A 25,890-nucleotide genomic window follows, 5' to 3' on the forward strand; every position below is an offset into this window, starting at 1 on the left:
TCAGTGCAACCTCCGCCTCCCAGATTCAAATGATTCTCATGCCTCAGCCTCCAAAGTAGCTGGGACTAGAGGCGCACGCTACCATGCCCTGCTAATTTTTGTATTTTTCATAGAGATGGAGTTTCGCCTTATTGGCCAGGCTGGCCTCGAACTCCTGGTCTCAGGTGATCTGCCCGCCTCAGCCTCCCAGAGTGCTAGGATTACAGGCATGAGCCACCACACCCAGCCATATGGTATTTTTTAAAAACTCGAAATACAGGGTACAAAATTCATCTTAAGTGCTTGGTACATCTTTAGCTTGGTAGGTCTCTGCCATAGAGTTTACTAGAGTTTTTTAGTATTGAGAACCCATTTGTCCCCACAGACATATTTTCTGCACGTGATTGCTCTGTGTGTGTTCATCTTTAATTTCTGTCTTAGATGAGAGGCATTAGTCTGAGCTTATGCCATCTTCTTGGAATTAAGATTTCATTACAGAAGTTTGTATTTTTACTAACGTAGGAAGAACAGTTTTTTAAAAAATTGAAATCTTGCCCATTTAGTTAGTTTATTATTTTCAGGGGATAGATGACAAAAATAAATAGCAAGACGTATACAGAAGGAGGTTGTCGGTTCATGGAATTAGTTTTATTTATTTATTTGTTTGTATTCAGAGTCTCACTCTGTTGCCCAGGCTGGAGCGCAGTGGCGTGGCCTCAGCTCATGGCAGCTTCCACCTCCCGGGTTCAAGCGATTCTCCAAGTGATTCTCCTCCCTCAGCCTGTGGAGTTGCTGGGAGTACAGGATGGCGCCATCACGCCCAGCTAGTTTTTGTATTTTTGGTAGAAACGGGGTTTCACCATGTTAGCCAGGCTGGTCTCGAGCTCCTGACCTCAAGTGATCTGCCCGCCTCGGCCTCCCAAAGTGCTGGGGTTACAGGCAGTGAGCCACCACACCTGGTCCTAATTCATGAAATTGGGATACTGTTTAAAGATAGAGAAAATTTTCTTAACTTGAGGAAAATGTTAAAAAATGCTTTCATTATATTTATTTTAGATTACATTTAGTTGCAGGTTCCATAAACTACATTCAAGATTATTACTACTTTTTAAATGTGTATGAACTATCTAATGATTTTTACGTGGATTTAGATTAATTGTGGCATTGGCAAACACTTATTGCCTGCTTGATTTGTATTAGACACTGTGCTAGGTTTTGGAGGTGGAGTAAGACATTACTTTTAAGGAAGTAATTAAAATAATAATTACATTATTTTAAAAGCCCCTGGTTACCTCAGAGGAGCACCTAAATTAGACTGAGGGTCATGCAGGTTTGTGTAGGATTGTGACTGTTGAACTTAGTCTGGAAAAATGATCAGTAGTTAGCCAGTTAATGGGGCAAAAGAAGGTCATGGAAACCAGAGACAGCTTGGTATTTCAGGGAATTGCATAGACCTGATCATGGTTGCCACATGGAGAAGGAGAGTGGATAAGGAGTAGCTTCAGAGAGATAGGCAGGGTCAAGTGATAAAAAATCTCATATGCACTACCAAGGAATTCAGATTAAAAAAAATACATTTTTTGAGACAAGGTCTGGCTCTGTCTCCCAGGCTGGAGTGCAGTGGACGTGATCTCTGCTCACTGCAACCTCCGCCTCTTGGGCTGAAGTTATCCTCCCACCTCAGCCTCCCAAGTAGTTGGGATTACAGGTGTATGCCACCTGGCCTGGCTCATTTTTTGTATTTTTAGTAGAAACGGGATTTCGCCATGTTGCCCAGGGCAGTCTTGAACTCCTGAGCTCAAGTGATCCTCCTGCCTCAGGTTCCCAAAGTGCTGGGGTTATAGGTATGAGCCACCGTGCCCAGCCAAGACATTTTTAAAATGTGGGGATACACAAGCACACGTTCCATTAGCTGTCAGTGGGATCTTATCACACATCATGTAGCTCTGGAAAACACTTATGCACTCGTGAGAGAATCACAGTGAAAAAGGCCAATAACGTCATCCTGTTACGAAAATAGCTTTGCCCTCATGGACCTCCTGCAAGGGTCTTGAACACCCCTGGAATCCCTTACCCATTTGGAGAATCATCATATTAGAAGGTCGTTATGGCACTGGTGTTGAGAATTGTTTAGAACTTATAAAAAGAATCACATTTATTTTTGCTTTTTTGAGACAAGGTCTTGCCATGTCATCCACGGCATAGTGCAGTGGCACTATCATGACTCACTGTAGCCGTGAACTCTTGGTTTCAAGGAATCTTCCTGCCTCCGCTTCCTAAGTAGCTGGGACTACAGGCATGAGCCACTATGCTGGGCTATTTTTTTTTTTTTTTTAATTTTTTTGCAGAGATAGGATCTTGCTGTGTTGTCCAGTCTGGCCTTGAACTCCTAGACTCAAGCAATTCTCCTGCCTTAGTCTCCCAAAGTGTTAGGATTATAGGCATGGGCCGCTGTGTCTGGCCAAGAAGGACATTTTATATTGTGATTCAATATGCACACCTTAAACATGGCAGAAAACAAGACTATATTATCTCTTGCTGCATTACAAGTTACTTCAAAACTTACTGGACTTAAAGAACAAACATCTGGCTGGGCACAGTGGCTCATGCTTGTAACCCCAGCACTTTGAGAGACCAAGGCAGGTGGATCACCTGATATCAAGAGTTTGAGACTAGCCTGGCCAATATGGCGAAACTCCATCTCTACTAAAAATACAGAAATTAGCAGGGCCTGGCGGCACATTCCTATAATCCCAGCTGCTTGGGAGGCTGAGGCAGGAGAATCGCTTGAACCTGGGAGATGGAGGTTGCAGTGAGCCGAGATTGTGCTACTGCACTCCAGCTTGGGCAACAGAGTGAGACTCTTTCTCAACAAAACAAAAAGAAACTTATCTCAGATTTTATGAAGCGTGTGTACTGGGTGATTCTCACTCAGGGTCTCTAGTGAGGTTGCAGTCAAGATGTTGACTGCTGAGTTTACACTCATTTCAATTCTTGACTGAGGTTGGAGGATCTTTGAAGCTATCTCGCATGGCTGTTGGCAGGAAGCCTCAGTTCCTGAATATGTGACTCTCTTCACAGGATAGTTTGAAGTTTGAGTATCCTCATGACATGGCAGCTGGATTCCTGAGAGAGTGATTTGAGAGAGTGACCAAGACAGAAGCTCCAGTGTCTTATAAGAGTTAGTCATGAAAGTACATCATTGGAAGCAAGTCACTAAGTTCAGTCTACACTCAAGGAGAGGAAATTTACTCTCCCTCTTAAAAGGAGGAGCATTAAATAATTTATGGACATACTTTAAAAGTACCACAAATAATTGTCAGGAGAATGAATCTCCCATGAGCTTCCTATTTCTTTTTTTTTGAGATGGAGTCCCGCTCTTTCGCTCAGGCAGGAGTGCAGTGGCGCAGTCTGGGCTCACTGCAACCTCCACCTCCCGGGTTCAAGCAATTGTCCTGCCTCAGCCTCCCGAGTAGCTGGGATTACAGGTGTGTGCCACCATGCCCAGCTAATTTTTGTAATTTTAGTATAGACGGGGTTTCACCATGTTGGCCAGGCTGGTCTCAAACTCCTGGTGTCAAGTGACCCGCCTGTCTCAGCCTCCCAAAGTGCTAGGATTACAGGCATGGGCCACCACACCCGGCCGAGACTCTTATTTCATATACACCCTGCTGAGTATGCTAGGACTGCAAGCAGGGCCTGGACTGTTCCTAACCCAGGCTGTTTTTCAGGACTGTGTTTGCAGCGGGCCACTTTGTGGGAGGAAGTAATATCTTTCATTGGGACAAAGAGCAGGCCTACTTATTACTTACTGTAAAAGTGGTGGATTCTGGCCGGACACGGTGGCTCATGCCTGTAATCCCAGCATTTTGGGAAGCCGAGGTGGGTGGGTCACGAGGTCAAGGGTTCGAGACCATCCTGACTCACACGGTGAAACCCCGTCTCTACTAAAAAATTCAAAAAAATTAGCTGGGCGCGGTGTCGGGCGCCCGTAGTCCCAGCTACTTGGGAGTCTGAGGCAGGAGATTGGCGGGAACCCGGAGGCGGAGCTTGCAGTGAGCCGAGACTGCGCCACTGCACTCCAGCCTGGGCAACAGAGCGAGACTTCGTCTCAAAGAAAACCCAAAAAAAAAACCAAAAAAAAAAAAAAAAAAAAAAAAACAGTGGATTCCCTAAGCCCAATGTTCCTTAGCTGTGATGCAAACCCGCTGCATGTGTAGCATCCATCTGAGCTGCTCCATGTTACCTTATGGAACTTGGGGGTAACAGGGAGACAGTGCAAACATGCTCATGCTTGCTGTGCTGTGAGTAATAAAGTTCTTTGTGTTTGACCCAGGAGACTCATGTGTTCTGTCAGTATCCATGAAATGGTCATAGGCCAAACGTATTAACCTCTAAGTAGGGTAACCCTAGTTCCTTCACAGTTCTCAACAATGCTTATGTTTACTTTAGTGTGATACACTGTGAAAATAAGCTATACATTTCATTTTCAGTTCTATTTATCTGTTTATTTTAGAGAGCCTATCTCTATTCTCCTGGAGATAGGATCTTGCTGTGTTGTCCAGGCTGATCTTGAGTTCCTTGACTCAAACAATCCTACTGCCTTGGTCTCCCCAAGTGCTAGGATTGCAGGCACGGGCTGCTGTGCCTGGCCAAGAAGTACATTTTATATTGTGATCCAGTATGCACATATGCATGCATATGCACTCCTGAAACGTTGCAGAAAACAACACAACACTACTATCTCTTGTTGCAGTTACTTCAGAACTTACTGAATTTGAAAAACAAACATCTCAGATTTCATGAAGAGTGTGTTGGGTGATTCTGGCTCAGGGTATCTAGTGATTTGATTTCATTTAAAACAAGAAAACAAGCTTGGTCGCAGTTTATCAAGCTGATTTCACAACCTACTATTGGGTCATAGTTCTAAGTTTGAAAAACACTGATTATGGGGCTGATACGGTTTGACTGTGTCCCCAGATATCTCATCTTGTAGTTCCCATAATCCCTACATGTTGTGGAGGGACCTGGTGGTAACTGAATCATGGGAGTCGGTTACTCCATGCTCTTCTAATAGTGAGTGCCCACGAGATTGATATTTTTTTTCTTTTTTGAGACAAGAGTCTTGCTCTGTCACCCAGGCCTGAGTGCAGTGGCATAATCTTGGCTCACTGAAACCTTTGCCTCCTGGGTTCAAGTCAGCATGTCTGGGTAATATTTGTATTTTTAGTAGAGACAGGGTTTCACCATGTTGGCCAGGCTGGTCTTGAACTCCTGATCTCAAGTGATCCACCGACCTTGGCCTCCCAAAGTGTTGGGATTACAGGAGTGAGCCACCGTGCCAAGCCTGGATCTGATGGTTTTATAAGGGTCTTTTCCCCCTTTGCTTGGCATTTCTTCCTGCTGCCGTGTGAAGGAGGATGTGTTTGCTTCCCCTTCTGCCACGATTGTAAGCTTCCTGAGGCCTCCCCAGCCCTGCAGAACTGTGAGTCAATTAAACCTCTTTCTTTTATAAATTACTCAGCCTCGTGGGCAGTTCTACATAGAGCTTGAGAATGGACTAACACAGGACTCTGAGGTTAGAGGCAGGCAGTCAGGTTAGAAAGTTGTTTTAATTCAGGTAGGAGAGGATGGCATAAACCAAGGTACTAATTGTGGGAATGGAGGAAGAGGGTCAATTTAAGAGGTATCTGGAAATCAAAGAAACAGGAATTGTATTTTTTTGATAATATGTGTATATATGGAATATGAAGATTTCGGAAGGACTCTCAGGCTCTGGCTTGAGCAGCTGATGTTATTCATTTGACTAGATGTTGTCTACTGCCATGTTCTTTTTTTTATTTTTATTTTTTCCCTGCAGCAGCAGATTTGGTTATGGAGTGGGGAGACCTTGATGTGGAATTCAGTTTGCGGGCGGGTGTGTTTGAGGTGCATGTGAGGAGTATAAGTAAAGATGTCCAGAAGTGGAATACATAGTTCTGATTCTCAAAGGAGAAGTAAAGAAGTACTGGAGAAGTAGTAAATTTGGAGTCTTTGTTGTACATATGTTATTTTAAGCTGGTGGAGGCAGGGAGAAAGGATTTCTTAAGGATGATATTGTAGTGTGAAAATAACATAGGGATGAAGATCAGAAACATTTAAGGGAGGAACAAACAAAGGAGGAGGGTTAGAAGAAAAGAGCATATGATATAAAAAAAACCAAGAGAGGAGAGTGTCAAAAAGAAACAAGGTGTATTTATAGACGGAAGTTAAAAAGGCATTAGAGAGGAAAAGCGATCATTAACTAAGGTTTCTCTGGAGAAGCCAGTGGGAATAGGGACTAAAGTACCCTGTGGAAGGATTAGCTGTAGCCCACTTCCAGCAGAACATGTGGTGAGAGGAAGTTGAGATAGTTCCTGTTTGATTTCTCTGTTTCTCTCTAATATAGGAGGTGAGATAGATAAATTTGGTAGGGCTGTCATAAGAAAGTACCATCAGCTGGGCACGGTGGCTCACGCCTGTAATCCCAGTACTTTGGGAGGCTGAGGCAGGTGAATCCCTCGGGCCCAGGAGTTTGAGACCAGCCTGGGCAACATGGTGAAACCTCACCTGTACCAAAAATACAAAAATTAGCTGGGTGTGCTGGTGCTTGCCTGTAGTCTCAGCCACTTGGGTGGCTGAGGTGGGAGAAGTGCTTGAGCCTGGGAGGTTGAGGCCATGGGGAGCTGTGATCCTACCACTGCACTCCAGCCTGGGTAGCAGAGGAGACCCTGTCTCAGCAAACAAAAACACAAAACATCTCCCACCCCTCCACCCCCACACACAAGACCACTGATGATGTGGCTTAACAACAATTTCTTTTTTTTTTTTGTTCCAAGACAGAGTCTCGCTCTGTCGCCCAGGTTGGAGTGCAGTGGCGCCATCTCTGTTCACTGCAACCTCCGCCTCCCGGGTCCAAGTGATTCTCCTGCCTCAGCCTCTGGAGTAGCTAGAACTACAGGCACGCGCCACCATGCCCAGCTAATTTTTGCATTTTTAGTAGTGACAGGGTTTCACCATGCTGGCCAGGCTGGTCTTGAACTTCTGACCTCAGGTGATCCACCCATTGTGGCCTCCCAAAGTGTTGGGATTACAGGCATGAGCCATCGTGCCTGGCACAAGAATTTGTTTTCTCATAATTCTGGAAGCTAGAATTCTGAGACAAAGGTGTTGGCCTGCTTGGTTTCTTCTGGAGGCCTATCTCTGGGTTGTACATGGCCATTTTCTGGTGTCTTTACATGGTCTTTCCTCTGTGCTTGCCTGTGTCCTCATCTGTTTTTATAAGGATACTAGTTATATTGGATTAGAGCCCACCCTAGTACCCCCCTTGAACCTTAATTCTTTAAGGACCCTATCTAAAATATGCTCACATTCTGAGGTATGGGGGTTAAGACTTCAATTTAGGAATTTTGGATTAGGGGACACAATTCAGTCAAATGACATGAAGTCATTTGCTGAAAGTGAGAGGCAGAAGGCCGAGATTTGAAATAACCCACCATAACAGGTATTGCATAGGAAGCTAACTAAGAGACTTGTGGGGCTCTGGGAGAGAAACATGGGCCCAGCTGAGGGAGGAAATCAAACTGAACAGCTGCATGATTTTCTCTAGCAGCAATTGGGACTCTAGGAATATAAATCAATCACTAAAGGTGTTTCTTTTGACTTAATTTAGAGAAAGAGTTTAAAATATGTGCAATTTTCCCCAAACTTCTGTGGTATAATATATATACAGTCATTGCACGTATTTAAAGTGTACAGTTTGATCAGTTTTAACATAGATACATGCCTGTGAAACCATCATCCCAAATACAATAGAGAACATTTCAGTCACCCCCAAAAGTTTCCCCTTGCTCCTTTATGATCCATGCCTCCCTCTACCCAGTGCCTAGTCATGTACTTAGTAACTTTCTGTCATAATAAATCTAGAATTTTACATAAATTGAGTCATACTGTGTGACTTATTTGGTCATATTTTTGGTCAGGTTGTTTAAAGTGCTAGAATTATTATTTTGTGGCTTTATTCCATATTTTTTATTTTTATTTTATTTTATTTTTATATTCCATATTTTTTAAAAGAATTTTTTAAAAACACCGTCTTCCCTGAAGCTCATGGGATTAAAAAGCTATATGAGGGCTTCCCTCAGATATAACTGGTGAATTCCTTCCCTTGTCCTATAAATGAATATAGTTCTGAAAATTACAGACTCCACTTGGAAATACCATTTTGGATTTGAAAGTGACTTGAATATTAGAGTGCACCTGCTAATGTTGAAAACAATGTGAATTTTTGTTATTGGATCTTAGCCTAGAGTGCACCTGCTAATGTTGAAAACAATGTGAATTTTTGTTATTGGATCTTAGCCTCTTTTTTTTCTTTTTTTTGAGATGGAGTCTCGCTCTGTCGCCCAGGCTGGAGTGCAGTGGCGCCATCTCAGCTCACTGCAAAAGCTCCGCCTCCCGGGTTCCCGCCATTCTCCTGCCTCAGCCTCCCGAGTAGCTGGGACCACAGGCGGCGCCACCACACCTGGCTAGTTTTTTGTATTTTTAGTAAAGACGGGGTTTCACCAGGTTAGCCAGGATGGTCTCGATCTCCTGACCTCGTGATCCACCCGTCTCGGCCTCCCAAAGTGCTGGGATTACAGACTTGAGCCACCGCGCCCGGCCTGATCTTAGCCTCTTTAATGTGATTTAGTTCCTCCACTACGTGGAAATAGAATTCAGCACAGTGGCAGAGTTGGGATTTTTTTTTTTTTTTTTTTTTTTTTTTTGGTGAATGTGGCAGTTTAAAGTTCTCATGGTGTGATTCCTGAAACTCTTGCATTTCTGAATTATTTTATTGTTTGACTTATTTTGTTCTGCCTTCCATCTTTTAAAAAAGACTTTCTCCTACTTAATAGAAAGATATAAGTGATTGTTTAAGTTTTACACCTGGGAAAATCTAAGACATAACCTAAAGTTTAGAGTGGTAAATTAGTAGGATACACTACCTTAAAATTGTGAGAACCTTTAATATCCTGTGGACACCTGAGACGTTAACATCAGCAGATGATGGTGGTTAAGCATGATAGTTAGCAGCCTCCAGGGATCTGGAATTAGGCTGCCTTAATTCAAATCTTGACCCTACCATTTAATAGCTGTGTGTCTTTAGATAAGTCACTAAGCCTCAACTTTCTTTATCTGTAAAATGGAAATAATGACAGGACCCATCTTATTCATACAAAATACTAAGTTATACATGAATATTGAATATTTAACGTAAATATTAAATCTGAGAAAACTCATAGTACAGTGCCTGGCATATGAAACACACACTCACTAAAGGTTAGCTTTTGTTACCATTGAAAGGATTCCAGATAATTAATGGCTCCCTTATTTTATGCAATATTCAAATTACTTAAAAAAAGAAAAAACTTTGTATCCCTCTTGGATCTTGAAATAGAATTCATCTGAAGCAGTGATTTGTAGATCACTACCTGTCACCCACTTTACAGTCCAGATTACTCCTGAAAAGAAATTTTTACTTCATGAGCTAGGTTCGTGCTGGAAAGGAATTTCGTAACATTACTAACAAAATACTGCCATTGCGGAACTCAGTGTGCCATAGCAGTTTCTGAGATGGAGGGAGATTGGAGTCTTTCCTTAAAAGGTCAGGTTCTGTGTATTTCCTGTCTTGTTTGTTGTTAGCCCTAGGCTTTGTTTACTGGTTCAGTATTATAGAGATGAGACCACCTGTGTGTTCACAGTTTTGAGGATTTTTAACCTGTTTGAGTTTGACCAGAATAGATACTGTCTTTAGAATCTTATTTTAGGGGCCGGGCGCGGTGGCTCAAGCCTGTAATCCCAGCACTTTGGGAGGCCAAGGCGGGCGGATCACGAGGTCAGGAGATCGAGACCATCCTGGCTAACCCGGTGAAACCCCCGTCTCTACTAAAAAAATACAAAAAACTAGCCGGGCGAGGTGCCGGGCACCTGTAGTTCCAGCTACTTGGGAGGCTGAGCCAGGAGAATGTTGTAAACCCGGGAGGCGGAGCTTGCAGTGAGCTGAGATCGCGCCACTGCACTCCAGCCTGGGCGACAGAGCGAGACTCCATCTCAAAAAAAGAATCTTATTTTCGACAATATGATTTACTTGGGTGCTATTTTCAATGAAGAAACACTTATAAGAATCAATTTACATAACAATGGATTTTGGGAAAATATTGTTTAATATGCTGAAGTCTGTTGTTATTTGACCTAAGCCAATTCTTTGAAATGATGCCAGGAAATCAGAGAGATCTAGTTTAGATCTGTATTGTCTTTGAAAGAAGTGTATAAAGTTGATAGCTATAGTATAGTGGGTTCTGCATCCACAGAACTAACCAACTGTGGACCAAAAATATTTGGGAAGGAATTTTAAAGTCACCTTGAAAAAAAAAATGGGGAGAAAAAAAAAAAAACTTGGGAAAAAATAATACAACATGGAAAAATAATATAACAGTAAGTATAACAACAATTTACATAACATCTACATTGTATGAAGTATTGTAAATAATTTAGAGATGATTTAAAGTATACTGGAGGATGTCCATAGGTTTTATGCAATTACTATGTCAGTTTGAATCAGGGACTTGAGCAGCCTGGGATTTTTGTTGTCTGGGAGGGTCTTGGATATCTGGATACGTTCTGCTGGAACCAGTCCCCAGCAGATACCAAGAGACAACTGCCTGTGGTTTTAAAATTTGTTTTAATTATACTTGTAGAGTATGAACATGTTTTCTTTTTTGAAAAAAAAATTCAGGTGCTTTATGGTCATTTGAGTATAAAGCTTTATAAGTTGAGTTAAAGCCTCCACAAACATTTTTCCCCTTTATAACACAAGTTTCCTTCCCTGTAATTATTGCTGTTTCAAAATTGGCATTTCCCATGTAGGAATTCTTTACATACTCTGTTTACAGATCGTTATACTATGTTGACTGTATTTTTTACCTAGCTTTTGGTTTATCTTTTATTTACAGCATTTTTTAGTATAATACTTTGTCATTTTGACATAATTAAGTGTATTGGTTGTTTTTCTTTATGGTTTTTGCTTCTGGTTTTTTATTTAAGAAGGCTTTTCCTAACTGAAGTTCACAAGGATACTCTTCAAAATTTTCTTCTAGTACTTTTAATGGTTTAAAAAATTTATATCTTTAACGTATATGGAATTTATTTTGGTGTGCTATGTGAAGACGAGTATACTTAATTGTTCTCGAAGAGCAACAAGTATTTAAACCTCATTTATTGAGTGATTTTTCAATTCCTCACTGTATTAGTCTGTTCTCATGCTGCTAATACAGACATACCCAAGACTAGGTAATTTAAAAAGGAAAAGTTTTTTTTAATTAAAAAAAAATTTTTTTTTTATTTAGACGGAGTCTCTCTCTTGTCACCCAGGCTGGAGTGCAGTGGCGCGATCTTGGCTCACTGCAGTGTCCACCGCCTGGGTTCAAGCTTCTCATGCCTCAGCCTCCTGAGTAGCTGGGATTACAGGCACCTGCCACCATGCTCGGTTAATTTTTGTGCTTTTAGTGAGATGGGGTTTCGCCGTGTTGATCGGGTTGGTCTCGAACTCCTGACGTCAGGTGATACACCCTCCTTGGCCTCCCAAAGTGCTGAGATTACAGATGTGAGCCACCGCACCCTGCCAGGAAAGAGGTTTAATGGACTCTCAGTTCCATATGGCTGGGGAGACCTCACAATCATGGCAGAAGGCGAATGAGGAGCAAAATTATGTCTTACATGACGACAGGCAAGAGAACTTATACAGGGGAACTCCCATTTATAAAACGATCAGATCCCATGAGACTTACAAGAACAGTAGAGGGGAAACCGCTCCCACGATTCAGTTAAGTACACCTGGCCCCACCCTTGACACAGGAAGATTATTACAATTCAAGGTGACATTTGGGTGGGGACACAGCCAAACCATATCACTCACTGTTTTTAAATATTACTTTTAACATATATTAAATTCCCACATATAATTTAGACCCTGTTTTTGGGCTAGTACTATACAGTTTTCATTACTATAGTTTTACAAGGCTACAATACTTTATGAGAAACCTTGCAGGTCAGATGTGGTTTTGTTGTCAGGAGTTTTTTCCAGTAATACTTAGTGGCCATTATGTAGTATCCAGTAATCACACGCGTTGTTTTCTTAATGAAATATATGAAGTCACACTATGTGGGATACATAGTAAGTAAGCTCGGGTCAGGTCCAGGTTTGCTGCTAGATGAGTTAAAAGGAAAAACTTATTTTCAGAGCTTTTTTGATTTTTGCAGTACAAATAAAGAATTACGGATTTGTAATTTATCTTGCTGTTGAGGGCTGTTTTCCTTCTTTGTTCATCTGTTTTAAATTGTTTGGTTACTCTTGTATCTTTACTCTCCATTTGAATTTTAGAGTCAGTTTGTCGAGTTACTTGAAAAATCCTTCAACACCTGTGAAAGGAAGGGACCTACAGCTGATTAGCAAAATCCTGTAGAGATTTTTCATTGGGATTGTGCTAACTAGTTGGGGAAGAACTGAATCTTAACAGTGTTTGTCTTCTTGTCCATGAACACAGTTAACTTTTCTTTTGTTTAGATGTTCTTTTATGTCTTTCAGTAAAGTTTTAGTTTTTTTCCCCCAAAATGCTTGTACATTTTTGTTGATTTATATCAAAGTACTTTTATGGTTTTGTTGCTGTTGTGAATGGGATTTAAAATTTCTTTTAAACTAAAAGCTGCATTTTCTAGTTATTACTATTGATTTATACATGAAAATATTGAAATTTATATATTGATAGTGAGTCTGACCAGTTTGTTGAGTTCTGTTATTCTAATAACTTGTCAGTTGATTATCTTGGGTTTTCAGTTAGAAAGTCATATATTCAGACATTGATTTTAATCTTTTCCTTGTCTGTCTTTATACTTCTTGGTTTTTTTTCTTTTACTTTTTTGTAGAGACAGGATCTTGCTATGTATCCCAGGTTGGTCTTGAACTCCTGGCCTCAAGCGATCTTCCTACCTTGGCCTCCCAGAGTGCTGGGATTATAGGCATGAGCCATTGCACCTGGCACTTTTTTGTTTGTTTGTTTTCCAGTTGCATGGTATGTTTTCAGCATTCAGTTTTGAGACATCTAAAATATCTCTAAAATATTGTTTACTATGCTGTACATTATGCTGTAATCACATTCTGAATGCCTCAGTAAATACATGGTAGAAGGGGTAGATCTTACATGGTAGAAGGGGTAGATCTTTAAGTGGGGGTAATGGAAAGTTTCTGAGAAGGGAAATATTTATTACTGGAGGATTTAATGTGTGATCTTGTCATTACAGATATGGTATAAGATACTTCTTCAAGATTGGACAGCTGGGGACCTTCTTCTGATTAACCTTAAACCGACTTACAGCCATAGAGACACCTCACAAAGTTCCCATTTTTCATTGTTGTCGTTGTTGATTTTCTGCTTTACACCTTTTCTGACCTTGCAATCATGTATGGAAGTGCTCGCTCTGTTGGGAAGGTGGAACCGAGCAACCAGAGCCCTGGGCGCTCACCCAGGCTTCCACGTTCCCCTCGCTTGGGTCATCGTCGAACCAACAGTACAGGAGGGAGTTCGGGAAGCAGTGTTGGAGGTGGCAGTGGGAAAACCCTTTCAATGGAAAATATACAATCTTTAAATGCTGCCTATGCCACCTCTGGCCCTATGTATCTCAGTGACCATGAAAATATGGGTTCAGAAACACCTAAAAGCACCATGACACTTGGCCGTTCTGGGGGACGTCTACCTTACGGTGTTCGGATGACTGCTATGGGCAGTAGCCCCAACATAGCTAGCAGTGGGGTTGCCAGTGACACCATAGCATTCGGAGAGCATCACCTCCCTCCTGTGAGTATGGCATCCACTGTACCTCACTCCCTTCGCCAGGCGAGAGATAACACAATCATGGATCTGCAGACACAGCTGAAGGAAGTATTAAGGGAAAACGATCTCTTGCGGAAGGATGTGGAAGTGAAGGAGAGCAAATTGAGTTCTTCAATGAATAGCATCAAGACCTTCTGGAGTCCAGAGCTGAAGAAAGAACGAGCCCTGAGAAAAGATGAAGCTTCCAAAATCACCATTTGGAAGGAACAGTACAGAGTTGTACAGGAGGAAAACCAGGTAAGTTCTACATATGTGTTTATTGGCTAAATTCATGTATGTAAATGAAATAGCCTTTTTTTTTTTTTCCTTTTCCTAGATTTTTCCCTTCGTAGTATATGTATCTTCCTTTTTCCTGTTTATTTTACTATTTTGTGTCCTCCATTTCTCAGCCCTTTCCAAATTTGGTCCTGTGCCCTGTTTTTTTCTAGTTGCCCATGTCTGCTTGCTTCCATTCTTGCTTGGTTCTTTTCTCTGGTTTCTGTTTCTCTTCGTGTCTTTCCTTTCAGCATATGTTATCTTTTTTTTTTTTTTCAATTCTTCTGAGGTTATAATTTTGCCACACATTGTAATATCTATTACCAAATGTATTTAGACTAGGTAACTTAACTGTAAGGTATACCATTAAGATTTGTCATAATGTCAAAAAGTCATTCGTAAAAACAACAAAATGACTATCACAAGATAAATCAGTGTTGTCAGCTGAGAACAGAAATTACTTTTAAAAAGTTAATATTGGCCGGGTACGGTGGCTTACACCTGTAATTACAGCACTTGGGAGGCCGAGGTGGGCAGATCATTGAGGTCAGGAGTTCGAGACCAGCCTAGCAACACGGTGAAACCCCGACTCTACTAAAAATACAAAAATTAGCCAGGTGTGATGGTGTGTACCTGTAATCCCAGCTTCTAAGGAGGCTGAGGCAGGAGAATCACCTGAACCTGGGAGGCAGAGGTTGCAGTGAGCTGAGATCCTGCCACTGCACTCCAGTCTGGGGTGACACCGTGAGACTCTGTCTCAAAAAAAAAAAAAAAATGTTGATGATGTATTTATTAAGTACGAACAATAACTATTCATTTTGTTGCCATTCATAAAAGTTTAACTTCAGGATGCTTTTGTAGCTTTTTGTTCTTTAATTCTTTACGTTTAAGGTAGAGGAAAGGCAACCTGGTGTGATTATTTGCTTGTAAAAAATAAGTGAGATGACTGGGCTTTATCGTCATGGGGCTTTGCAGTTTGAGAGCTAAGTGCTGTCACATTAGCTACCGGAAATACTTATTTTTCTGTGCTCCTCCAGGTTATAGTTGATGTGTTTGGTGATAGCCATGTCACAGTGAGGAAGCTGATGACTCCAAAGATGTGAACAAATCATATTCAGGCTCTACCAGTTAAAATGTTAAACATACTTTTTTGTTTTTGGTTTTTTTGAGACAGAGTCTTGCTGTGTCTCCCAGGCAGGAATACAGTGACGCAATCTTGGCTCACCGCAACGTCCACCCAGGTTCAAGTGATTCTCCTGTCTCAGACTCCTGAGTAGCTGGGATTACAGGTGCCTGTTCCCACACCCGGCTAATTTTTGTATTTTTATTAGAGACGGGGTTTCACTGTGTTGACCAGGCTGATCTCAAACTCCTGACCTCAGGTGATCCACCTGCCTCGGCCTCCCGAAGTGCTGAGTTTATAGGTGTGAGCCACCATGCCCGGCCCGTACTTTTTGTTTAAAAGACTTTTAGAATTTTTCTCTCTTCACATTTTTTTCCCCTGTGGTTCAAGTTGTGTGTACTTTTAGAAGTTTTCTTAAACTTGCAAGCTTGAATTTTTTTCCTTCTTAAAAAAGCTGTCTTACACTCTTAAAAGGAGACTATTTAATTAACTACCTCATTGTTGGGTTTACACTTTCTTTTTGGATTAGGTTAATCAAAATTATAAAGAAAGCAGTTGATACCAATTTCTGCGTTCTTCTTAAATGATACTAAGAAGTAAAGAAGCAATTAGAAATTATCTGTGTCTCTGATGAAGGAGTCGTCTGCCACACAAAGCTGTTTAGGTCACTGATGGACCTAATGTGTGACTGTGGTCCCATAAGGTTACAATATAGTATTACCAGGTGTGGTAGCTCGCACCTGTACTCCCAGCACTTTGTGAGGCTGAGGGGGTGCGGATTGGTTGAGTCCAGGAGTTTGAGACCAGCCTGGGCAAAATGGTGAAACCCTGTCTCTGCAAAAAATAGAAAAAAATTAGCTGGGTTTGGTGGTGGGTGCCTGTACTACTTGGGAGGCTGAGGCAGGAGGATCACCTGAGCCTGGGAGGTCGAGGCCACAGTGAGTCGAGATTGGGCCGCTGTACTCCAGCCTGGGTGACAGAGTGAGACCCTGTCTCTAAAAACAAAACAAAGATTATAATACAGTGTTTTCACTGTATCTTTTCTATGCTTAGATGTGTTTAGATACACAAATATTTACCATTGTGTTACAGTTGCCTACAGTTTTCAGTACAGTAGCATGCTGTATGGGTTTGTAGTCTAGAAGCAGTAGGCTATATCCTATGTCCTAGGTGTGTAGTAGGCTGGACCAGATGCGTTTGTATGAGTCCACTTGATGATCTTTGCACAATGATGAAATCGCCTTTCTCAGAACGTATCTCTGTCATTAAGCAACATATGACTGTAAATCTAATTTAAGATTTCTGTCGATTGTCTTAACCATTCTTACCAATATGCAGTCCAGATACTCAGATCTACTGTTTTGGCTACTTGAAGATCTCTAGTTACGTTACATTTTGTATGTTAAAGCTCCAGACACATTTTCAGCAATAAAAATAGCTCATTTTTTCTGTTCATGAATATAAAACAGAAAAGCATAGATATGAAAGCAAAATATATTCCAGATCCTCCCATCTACTGACAACTTTGCTATTCCACTGTTAGCATTTTGACATTTCTCTTTACTGAAATACCTGTATGCATATACACATAACAGATTTACCTGAATGGAATACTGTTGGTATTATGCTGTGACCTTTTTTTTAGCTAACAACATTTCTACTGTATATTAAAGGCCTCTAATATGTATCTAAATCATCATTTTTAATGCCTCCTACTATTCTATTGTTATTCTAGTTAATATCACAGGGCTAAAATTCTTCAAATTTACTTGGTATTGCAACGCATATTAAAAACTAAACCTTGAATTCATTTGAATCAGATATCTAAGTAATTATAAATTATGATTTATTCTTTCTCAGATACATTATGACTTCAGACTACCTTGCTTTTACTTTTTAATCAGTTATTAAAGTTGTCACTACTCAAAATTTGAATATTTTAATGTACTTAAATCTCTTTCTTAGAGACTTAGCTTCTTTAAAGAAGAGAAATTGTCCTTTAAAAAATATTCCTTAGGAAGTTCTTTGAGTTTGAGTCATTAAGACTTTAAGAATGTGTAAAGAAAGAAAAAAGCTCAAATAGACCCCACTGATGGAGTCTAAAATTAAGGACAGGGTTCTTAAATGCTGGCTCAGAAACGTCAACATCAACAGGCATATTTGGTTAAAACAGAGATTGCTAGGCCTTCCTTCATACCAGCTAAGTACAATCTCTGGAGATGGGGTCCAGGAACTTATGTTTTGAACAAGCTTCTCTGGTGGTTCTGATGAGAAACCACTCTTGGGATCTTTAGAATTTAGTAAATCTAATCTAATTCTTTCTTTTTTTTTTGAGACAGAGTCTCGCTCTGTAGCCCAGGCTGGAGTGCAGTGATGCGATCTTGGCTCATTGCAACCTCTGCCTCCTGGGTCCCGGTTCAAGCAGTTCTCCGGCCTCAGCCTCCTGAGTAGCTGGGATTATAGGTGCCCCCCACCACACCTGGCTAATTTTTGTATTTTAGTTAAGATGGAGTTTCACCATGTTGGCCAGGCTGGTCTTGAACTCCTGACCTCATGATCTGCCTGCCTTGGCCTCCCAAAATGCTGGGATTAAGGGCATGAGCCACTGCGCCGGGTGTCAGTCTAATTCTTTTTTTTTTTTTTTTTTTTTTTTTTTTTGAGACGGAGTCTGGCTCTGTCGCCCAGGCTGGAGTGTGGTGGCCAGATCTCAGCTCACTGCAAGCTCCGCCTCCCAGGTTCATGCCATTCTCCTGCCTCAGCCTCCCAAGTAGCTGGGACTACAGGCGCCCGCCTCGTCGCCTGGCTAGTTTTTTGTATTCTTTAGTAGAGACGGGGTTTCACCGTATTAGCCAGGGTGGTCTCGATCTCCTGACCTTGTGATCCGCCCGTCTCGGCCTCCCAAAGTGCTGGGATTACAGGCTTGAGCCACTGCGCCCGGCCGTCAGTCTAATTCTTAAACTTGTCTGTTGCTGTTTATCAATTTATGATGGTTCTGTTGTGGCTCTTTTGAGCTCAACCATAAAAGAAAGGGGAAGAAACAAGGGACCATTTGCTCAGTGTGTCTCATCCTTTATTCTTGCACTTTACATCTCAGGGATGTGACCTACTCCTGTTCATAATGATCATTAACTGTGACAGGGACCCTCAGTGGATGGGGCGTGTGTAGGGGAAAAGGGTGTTTGAAATTTTAGATATGTTTAGTTAAAAAGAGCCCTCCAGGTGATTTTGATGTCTCCTCACCTTGTGAATCATTGATGCACCAGATAAATGTTCAAATGATATATGACAGCAGAACAGTGAAGTACAGTTTCTTCAGTTGACGTTTTTGAGTTGTCAGTACAATACTGACTTTAGTTTTTAATTTGCATTGCACTACCAAGTAAATTAGTTGAATTTGTCAGTTGAAGTACAACACCAAAAAAAAAATCATTCCTAAATACAAAATAATAGTACATTCTCAGTTGTTTTTTAAGTTGTTGTTGTTTTGAGACAGAGTCTCGCTGTGTCACCCAGGCTGGAGTGCATGGCGCAATCTTGGCTCATTGCAACCTCCGTCTGCAGGGTTCAAGTGATTCTCCTGTCTCAGCCTCTGGAGTAGCTGGAATTACAGGCGTGTGCCATCATGCCTGTATGCCATATCATGCTAATTTTTTGTTGTTGTTGTTTGTTTTTGAGATGGAGTCTCGCTCTGTTGCTCAGGCTAGAGTGCAGTGGTGTGATCTTGGCTCACTGCAAGCTCTGTCTCCCGGGTTAACGCCATTCTTCTGTCTCAGCCATCCCGAGTAACTGGGACTACAGGCGCCTGCCACCACGCCCAGCTAATTTTTTATATTTTCAGTAGAGATGGAGTTTCACTGTGTTAGTCAGGATGGTCTCAATCTCCTGACCTCGTGATTTGCCTACCTCAGCCTCCCAAAGTGCTGGAATTACAGGTGTGAGCCGTCACGCCCAGCCAATTTTTTATATTTTTAGTAGAGACTGGTTTCACCACGTTGACCAGGCCAGTCTCGAACTCTCGACCTCAGGTAATCCACCTGCCTTGGCCTCCCAAAGCGTTGGGATTACAGGCATGAGCCACCGCACCCGGCCCTTTTTTTTTTTTTTTTTTTTTTTTTGAGAGGGAGTCTCAGTGTTGCCCAGGCTGGAGTGCAATGGCACAATCTTGGCTTACTGGAACCTCTTCCTCCCGGGTTCAAGCGATTCTTCTGCCTCAGCCTCCCAAGTGGCCAGGATTACAGGCATGTGCCACCATGCTCGGCTAATTTTTGTATTTTTTTTTTTTGAGACAGAGTCTTGCTCTGTCACCAGGCTGGAGTGCAGTGGCTTGATCTCAGTTCACTGCAACCTCCACCTCCTGGGTTTAAGCGATTCCCCTGCCTCAGCCTCTCAAGTAGCTGGGATTACAGGCACGTGCCACCATGCCCAGCTAATTTTTTGTATATTAGTAGAGACGGGATTTTACCATGTTGGCCAGGCTGGTCTCGAACTCCTGACCTCAGGTGATCTGCCCGCCTAAGCCTCCCAAAGTGTTGGGATACAGGCATGCGTCACCATGCCCCGCCTAAATTCTGTTTTTATAGTTTGGTATTGAGTTGTAAATATCAGGAGAAAAAAAATGAGTTTGCTTTCTTTAGTTTTGTGGTTAAGTATCAGTATAACCTAGGTCTTGGAAACTGTCTGTACTCTTAGGGGTTGTATTGGGTTCTTTTTTTTTTTTCTTGGTAAAAACGAGCTTGGTGAATTTGGAGTATGTACTGGTGTATACTAGTGCCCAAATATGAGATTCTTTATATGTATTTAGATAATTATCATAGTATATCGTATTTGAATATTATACAATTTCAAATGTATTGTTAATAAAAAATCATAGTTTAATTGAAAAATGGCTGAGACATAATTTTTTATTATAAGAAATATTGTGAGCTGGGTATGGTGGTATATGCCTGTAGTCTCAGCTACTGAGGAGGCTGAGGCAGGAGAATCCCTTGAGTCCAGGAGTTTGAGTCCAGCCTGGGCAACATAGTGAGACCTTGTCTCTTAAATAAATAAATAAATAAAAATTTAAAAGAATTAATAAATATTGTGGAAAAATTGCATATGAATAAACATTTCATTTTGAAGGCTCGGACTTTTCAAGAATGGATTGACAATATATGTGTGTATAAGATTATACGTGTGTGTGTGTGTATCAAATTTAGAGTAGATTTGAAGTTACTGGATTTATCACCATTATACCTTGAATTAGTCACCATTATACCTTGTTGGTGATGCTGAAACTATGCCCCTCACTAAGATGGTTTTTATTATGAAGTGACTCAGAAATGTCAATTTTAATGAAAAAAGTTATTGGCGTACTTGTTCATTTTGAAATAATTGAAGCAGTTGTTTATGCCTATACTTCAGAAGCTGTGTGGAAAATATGTAATATCCTAAGTACAGTCTGCATTCAAAGGCAAAATATTTCAATCTTCTGAATCCTTCAGTTCACTTCCAGTGAAACAGTCCACAGGATTTTCATGCCAAAAAACCCATATGTGCTGAAGAATGGTGAACACCGCCTTATCTAGATTCCACCCCTTGCCCTAATTAAACGCCAGTGCTGGCAGCGATATATTCTTCCTATACCCACTGTAATTACTACACAATCCTAAAATTGTATAACTTTGGTCCAAAAAACGAAGGGTGCAATTTTAAAGTAAAGTGAAACACTGCAATGAGATACAGAGACAGAGAATGCTAATTAATAGATTATAGTCAGCCAGCAGTGGGGCCTAATTAAACTCTGCATTCATTATACCCTCCATAGCCCTCAGAGGTCAGGCATCTTCCACTTTATAAAGAAGATTGGTTTAATAGGATTTACAGTAATTAAATAGTTTCCCCATTTCAGTTTGAGACTGGGGATTTGGGTCCATTCTAAATATTTGGTCTGATTGGACCATAGAGATCTTGTTCTAGGATCCTATCAAATGTAAAGACACATTTGCTTATAACTGCTTGATATGTGCGATTCTTTATTATGGAGTTCTTTTAGAAGATGTTTGTAATATAAATACTCAGGAATTTTTCTGTCTCATCCTTCTTTTGTTACTGAACTTTCAGATACTGCTAGTTGGAGAGTTAGAATAGTATGTATTTAAAAGGGAAGGCTTTTTCTTTTTTAAAATTGGGAGTAAGGAAGGTTTTTAGCGTATGTTTGACGAAGAATGAAAACTTAGCTGTGAGCTTGGTGGAACTGCAGAGCTACTAAGACTTTGGATGTGGCCGGGCGCAGTGGCTCACGCCTATAATCCCAGCACTTTGGGAGGCCAAGGTGGGCGGATCACGAGGTCAGGAGATTGAGACCATCCTGGCTAATATGGTGAAACCCCGTTTCTATTAAGAATACAAAAAATTAGCCGGGTGTGGTGGTGGGCACCTGTAGTCCCAGCTACTCGGGAGGCTGAGGCAAGAGAATGGCATGAACCCGGGAGGCAGAGCTTGCAGTGAACCGAGATCGCGCCACTGCACTCCAGCCTGGGCGACAGGGCGTGACTCCGTCCCCTCCCCCCCAAAAAAGACTGGATGATTTATATTTTTTTATTCTAAACAACATTTAACCAGATTATCATCATACTTATTTTTTGATTATGCCTTGAAGTAATTCTGTATGTTGAATTTAGTTGGAAGCTTATTTTAAAAATAATTACTTAAAGCACTGTCATTGAAATTTTGTGTGAACAAAATACTGTTTAATATTATAGGGTGGCAGGTGAATTTAATGTTTTTTGCCTTGTGTGTTTCTTTTCTTTTTGGAGTCTGATTTTTGTGATTCTCATTTACTTAGGAATCAAGAGAATTTCTAGTTCAGAAATGCAGAAAGATAACCTCATGTAATTCTGTGTCTTTTTTTTCCTCGTTATTTGGAGACTTTTGACTATTAACATTTATGTAATTTTAGGTCGTACCTTGATTTTCCATATGGTAAAAGCCATTATTATTTACCATTAAATATATATATATATATTTTTTTGGAGACAGAGTTTTCCTCTTGTTGCTCAGCCTGGAGTGCAATGGTGCGATCTTGGCTCAGTGCAACCTCCACCTTCCAGGTTCAAGGGATTCTCCTGCCTCAGCCTCCTGAGTAGCTGGAACTGCAGGTGCACGCCACCACACCCGGCTAATTTTTTGTATTTTTAGTAGAGATGATGTTTCGCCATGTTGGGCAGGCTGATCTCAAACTCCTGGTCTCAGGTGATCCGCCGACCTTGGCCTCCCAAAGTGTTGGGATTACAGGTGTGAGCCACTGCTCCCGGCCTTAAATAAACTTTTTCATGAGGTTGCTAGTTGTTTCATTGTCATTTAAAGTCTGATCTTAAAATTTGGGATCTATGTCTCAGATTATTGTTTAAATTTTCTTTTTGATAATTCTGTTTTAACAAGGAGATACAGATAAATTGGCATCCTTGTTTATTTCCCGGATCAGTTTAATCTTTTTCGTTGTTTCAGAAGGGGAACATGTTAAAGGCACTATGTAGAGTGCCATGAGAACATGAAATCAAATATAAAATGGATAATGTTCCTTTTGGGGAGTTAATAATCATTTTGAGAAGCAAAATTTGTACATCTGTGGCTTACAGAAATTTGAACTACAGCATTTATCGGGGTCTTGATCATATGTGAAGGTATTTAAGTTGGTATGGGAAATTTGCTTTTACAGTTGGTAAGTTTGCTTATCTGGAATGTAGTGAAGTATTATGAAAAATAATTCAGCAGAACTAATAAAAATGTTGCACAAATATGAGATAGGGCTTATATGAAGAAATAAGGGCATAGTATGCCAGATAATTGCAGTCTCTCTCTCACTTTCTATTTTCCTCTGTGTTTTTGGATTTCACAGTGCAGTGTAGTGTGTTATCTCCTCTCAGTGAAATAAAATTATTTTTAGAGATTTGCTAATTTACAACAAATTTGCAGATAGCATCTTAAATATAATTTGGGGGTCCTACTTTTTATTGTGCAAAAGAAATCAGAAAATGGGTTTAGTTTTTAGTTACATAAATGTTAATCAGTGGAGGTCGTAGTTTCGTTTTTTTAACATTTACAATCGTACCACCCTCTGGAACTCGACATCTGTTTTGAGTGCTCTGTTATGCCCAGAAGAGTATAGGAGGTGCCTAGAAACCATGCTTTATAAGAAATGGCTGACGGAACTCAAGCAGAGAGAAGACTTGCAACATTTTAATTATACTCTTAAGTATTTGATGGACAGCCATGTTGAAGGTGATTTTTCCTTTTTTCTTTCTTTCTTAGTATTGTTTTTGGAGAGCAAACACTGGAAACAGCATAAATATTAGGGTTTTAAATTTTGGCTGCAAGGAGGAATGGATTTTTGAAAAAAGCTATATCCAGCCGGGCACGGTGGCCCACACCTGTAATCCTAGCACTTTGGGAGGCCAAGGCAGGCAGATCACGAGGTCAGGAGATCGAGACCTCGGTGAAACCCTGTCTCTACTAAAAGTACAAAAAATTAGCCGGGTGTGGTGACGGCTGCCTGTGGTCCCAGCTACTTGAGAGGCTGAGGCAGGAGAATGGCGTGAACCCGGGAGGTGGAGCTTGCAGTGAGCCGAGATTGTGCCACTGCACTACAGCTTAGGCGACAAGGCGAGACACTCTCCAAAAAAATAAAAAAGAGAAGAAAAAAGCTATATCCATTTGATGGAAGAACAGTTTCACAAAGTAATGCTTCATCATCACTAGAAGTGGTCACTGGGAGGTCAGATGACCTTCTGACAGCTGTGTGGGTGCTGCAAGTCATCGAACTCTTCAGCATGCCCAAAGTGGTATGGAATAAAGTGTTACTTCGTGGAGAAACATTTAGGGAGTTTATCCCGTCCTCCCAGGCCCTTTTGTCCTTTTTCTCCCTCCCTGTCTCCTGTCCTTCCTTTATGACAATTTTGTTGAGATATAATTGAATTCACCCTTTGAAGTGTACAGTTTTTTCTTTCTTTTTTTTTTTTGAGATGGAGTCCCGCTCTGTCGCCCAGGCTGGAGTGCAGTGGTGCGATCTTGGCTCAGACTGCAACCTCCGCCTCCCGGGTTGAAGCAGTTCTCTGCCTTAGCCTCCCAAGCAGCTGGGATTATAGGCACACGCCACCACACCCTGCTAATATTTGTATTTTTAGTAGAGACAAGGTTTCACCTTCTTGGCCAGACTGCTCTTGAATTCCTGACCTGGTGATCTACCTGCTTCGGCCTCCCAAAGTGCTGGGATTACAGGCATGAGCCGCCGTGCCCAGCCTTTTCTTTCTTAATCTGATTTACTCAATGAAGATTTTGAAGAAAGTAATAGTAAGTTGCCCTAGGGAGTTCTAGAACGAGAGCATAAGTGATGTAATAAAAAATACTGTTTAGGAGCAGCTTTTACTGCTGTCAGCAGAGTGGATTGAAGAAAGGGTGGGGAAAGGAAATGAGTTTCTTGTAGAAGACCTGGATTAAACAGGGTAATAGCAATGAAGAAGGTGCACATCCATGAGATTTTCAAAGAAATACTTGGATATACGCAGGGCACGATGGCTCGTGCCTGTAATCCCAGCACCTTGGGAGGCCAAGGTGGGCAGGTTACTTGAGCCCAGGAGTTCAAGACCAGCCTGGGCAAAATATTGAGACCCCATCTCTTAAAAAAATAAAAAATTAGCTGGCATGGTGGTATGCACCTGTAGCCCCAGCTACTTGGGAGGCTAGGGCAGGAGGATCGCTTGACCACGGGAGGTGGAAGCTGTGATGAGTTGTGATTGCACTACTGTACTTCCACCTAAGTGACGGAGCAAGAGGCTCTCAAAAAAAAAAAATTGGATATAGACGGCAAGAGAGAAGAATACAGTGAACCATGGTATTGAGATTGGGGAGCTCGCTTCCTGATGATTAACACTGGGAGAAGTGGATTAGAAAGTGGAACTAAATTTAGAGTCAGGAATGATGAACTTGGTTTTAATTGTGTGAATAAAAGTTTTTCATAAGAATTTGGAGATAGGAGACTAATGACTGTGACCTCAGGTACGTGCATATAGATGTTAGGAAGGTGTGCTTGTTAATGTTGGGGAACTCACTTGTCTGGTTAACTCAGTATCAGCTACACGTCTCTGCTTATGGGAGTAAGAAGTGGAGAGGGAGAAGCCATTAGAAAATACAGTTTTATGTATTTTTTCTCATCCAGCTCGATTTGTGTTTTGGTTCTCTGTCTTTATTGTGTTTTTTTTGTTTGACAGCAGATACCTCGAGTGATTCTCTCAATTCCTGAAAGTTATTATTTATTTAAAAAAGTTAATATTGATTTATGATTTTTTCATAAACTTTTAGATGTCCCTTACTTTGTGTTAGTTAACAACAGGTTTATTGGAGATCATGTACCTACCTCTGTTTGATAAATTAGGAGTGACTTTGGGAAAAAGAGAAATATAAAAAATGTGCTTTCAGTGAGGAAATGATAAATTTTGTTTTTGAAAATGTTCTGTTCTTCCCTTATGGATAAGATTAGAAATGCTTTTATGAACTGTTTTTGTGCTGCCATACACGTTTCTAAAAATACTCATTTTTCTTTTTCTTTCT

The 25,890-nt window shown here is 41.1% G+C and overlaps 1 protein-coding gene across 6 annotated transcripts in view; it reads left to right on the top strand.

Moving 5' to 3' along the window:
• The window catches only part of ERC1 (ELKS/RAB6-interacting/CAST family member 1), a 540,835-nt gene that overhangs the window by 26,724 nt on the left and 488,221 nt on the right, over positions 1–25,890 (top strand). For all 6 annotated transcript variants that reach the window (XM_030938664.1, XM_010363554.2, XM_010363555.2 and 3 more), the window contains exon 2: positions 13,336–14,162. In XM_030938664.1, coding sequence (XP_030794524.1) covers positions 13,494–14,162 — 669 coding nt within the window. In that variant the 5' untranslated portion in view covers positions 13,336–13,493. The remainder of the gene's footprint in view (positions 1–13,335; positions 14,163–25,890) is intronic.

This window comes from Rhinopithecus roxellana, chromosome 10 (assembly GCF_007565055.1).
Source record: "Rhinopithecus roxellana isolate Shanxi Qingling chromosome 10, ASM756505v1, whole genome shotgun sequence".
In the NCBI taxonomy this organism is placed as follows: Eukaryota; Metazoa; Chordata; class Mammalia; order Primates; family Cercopithecidae; genus Rhinopithecus; species Rhinopithecus roxellana.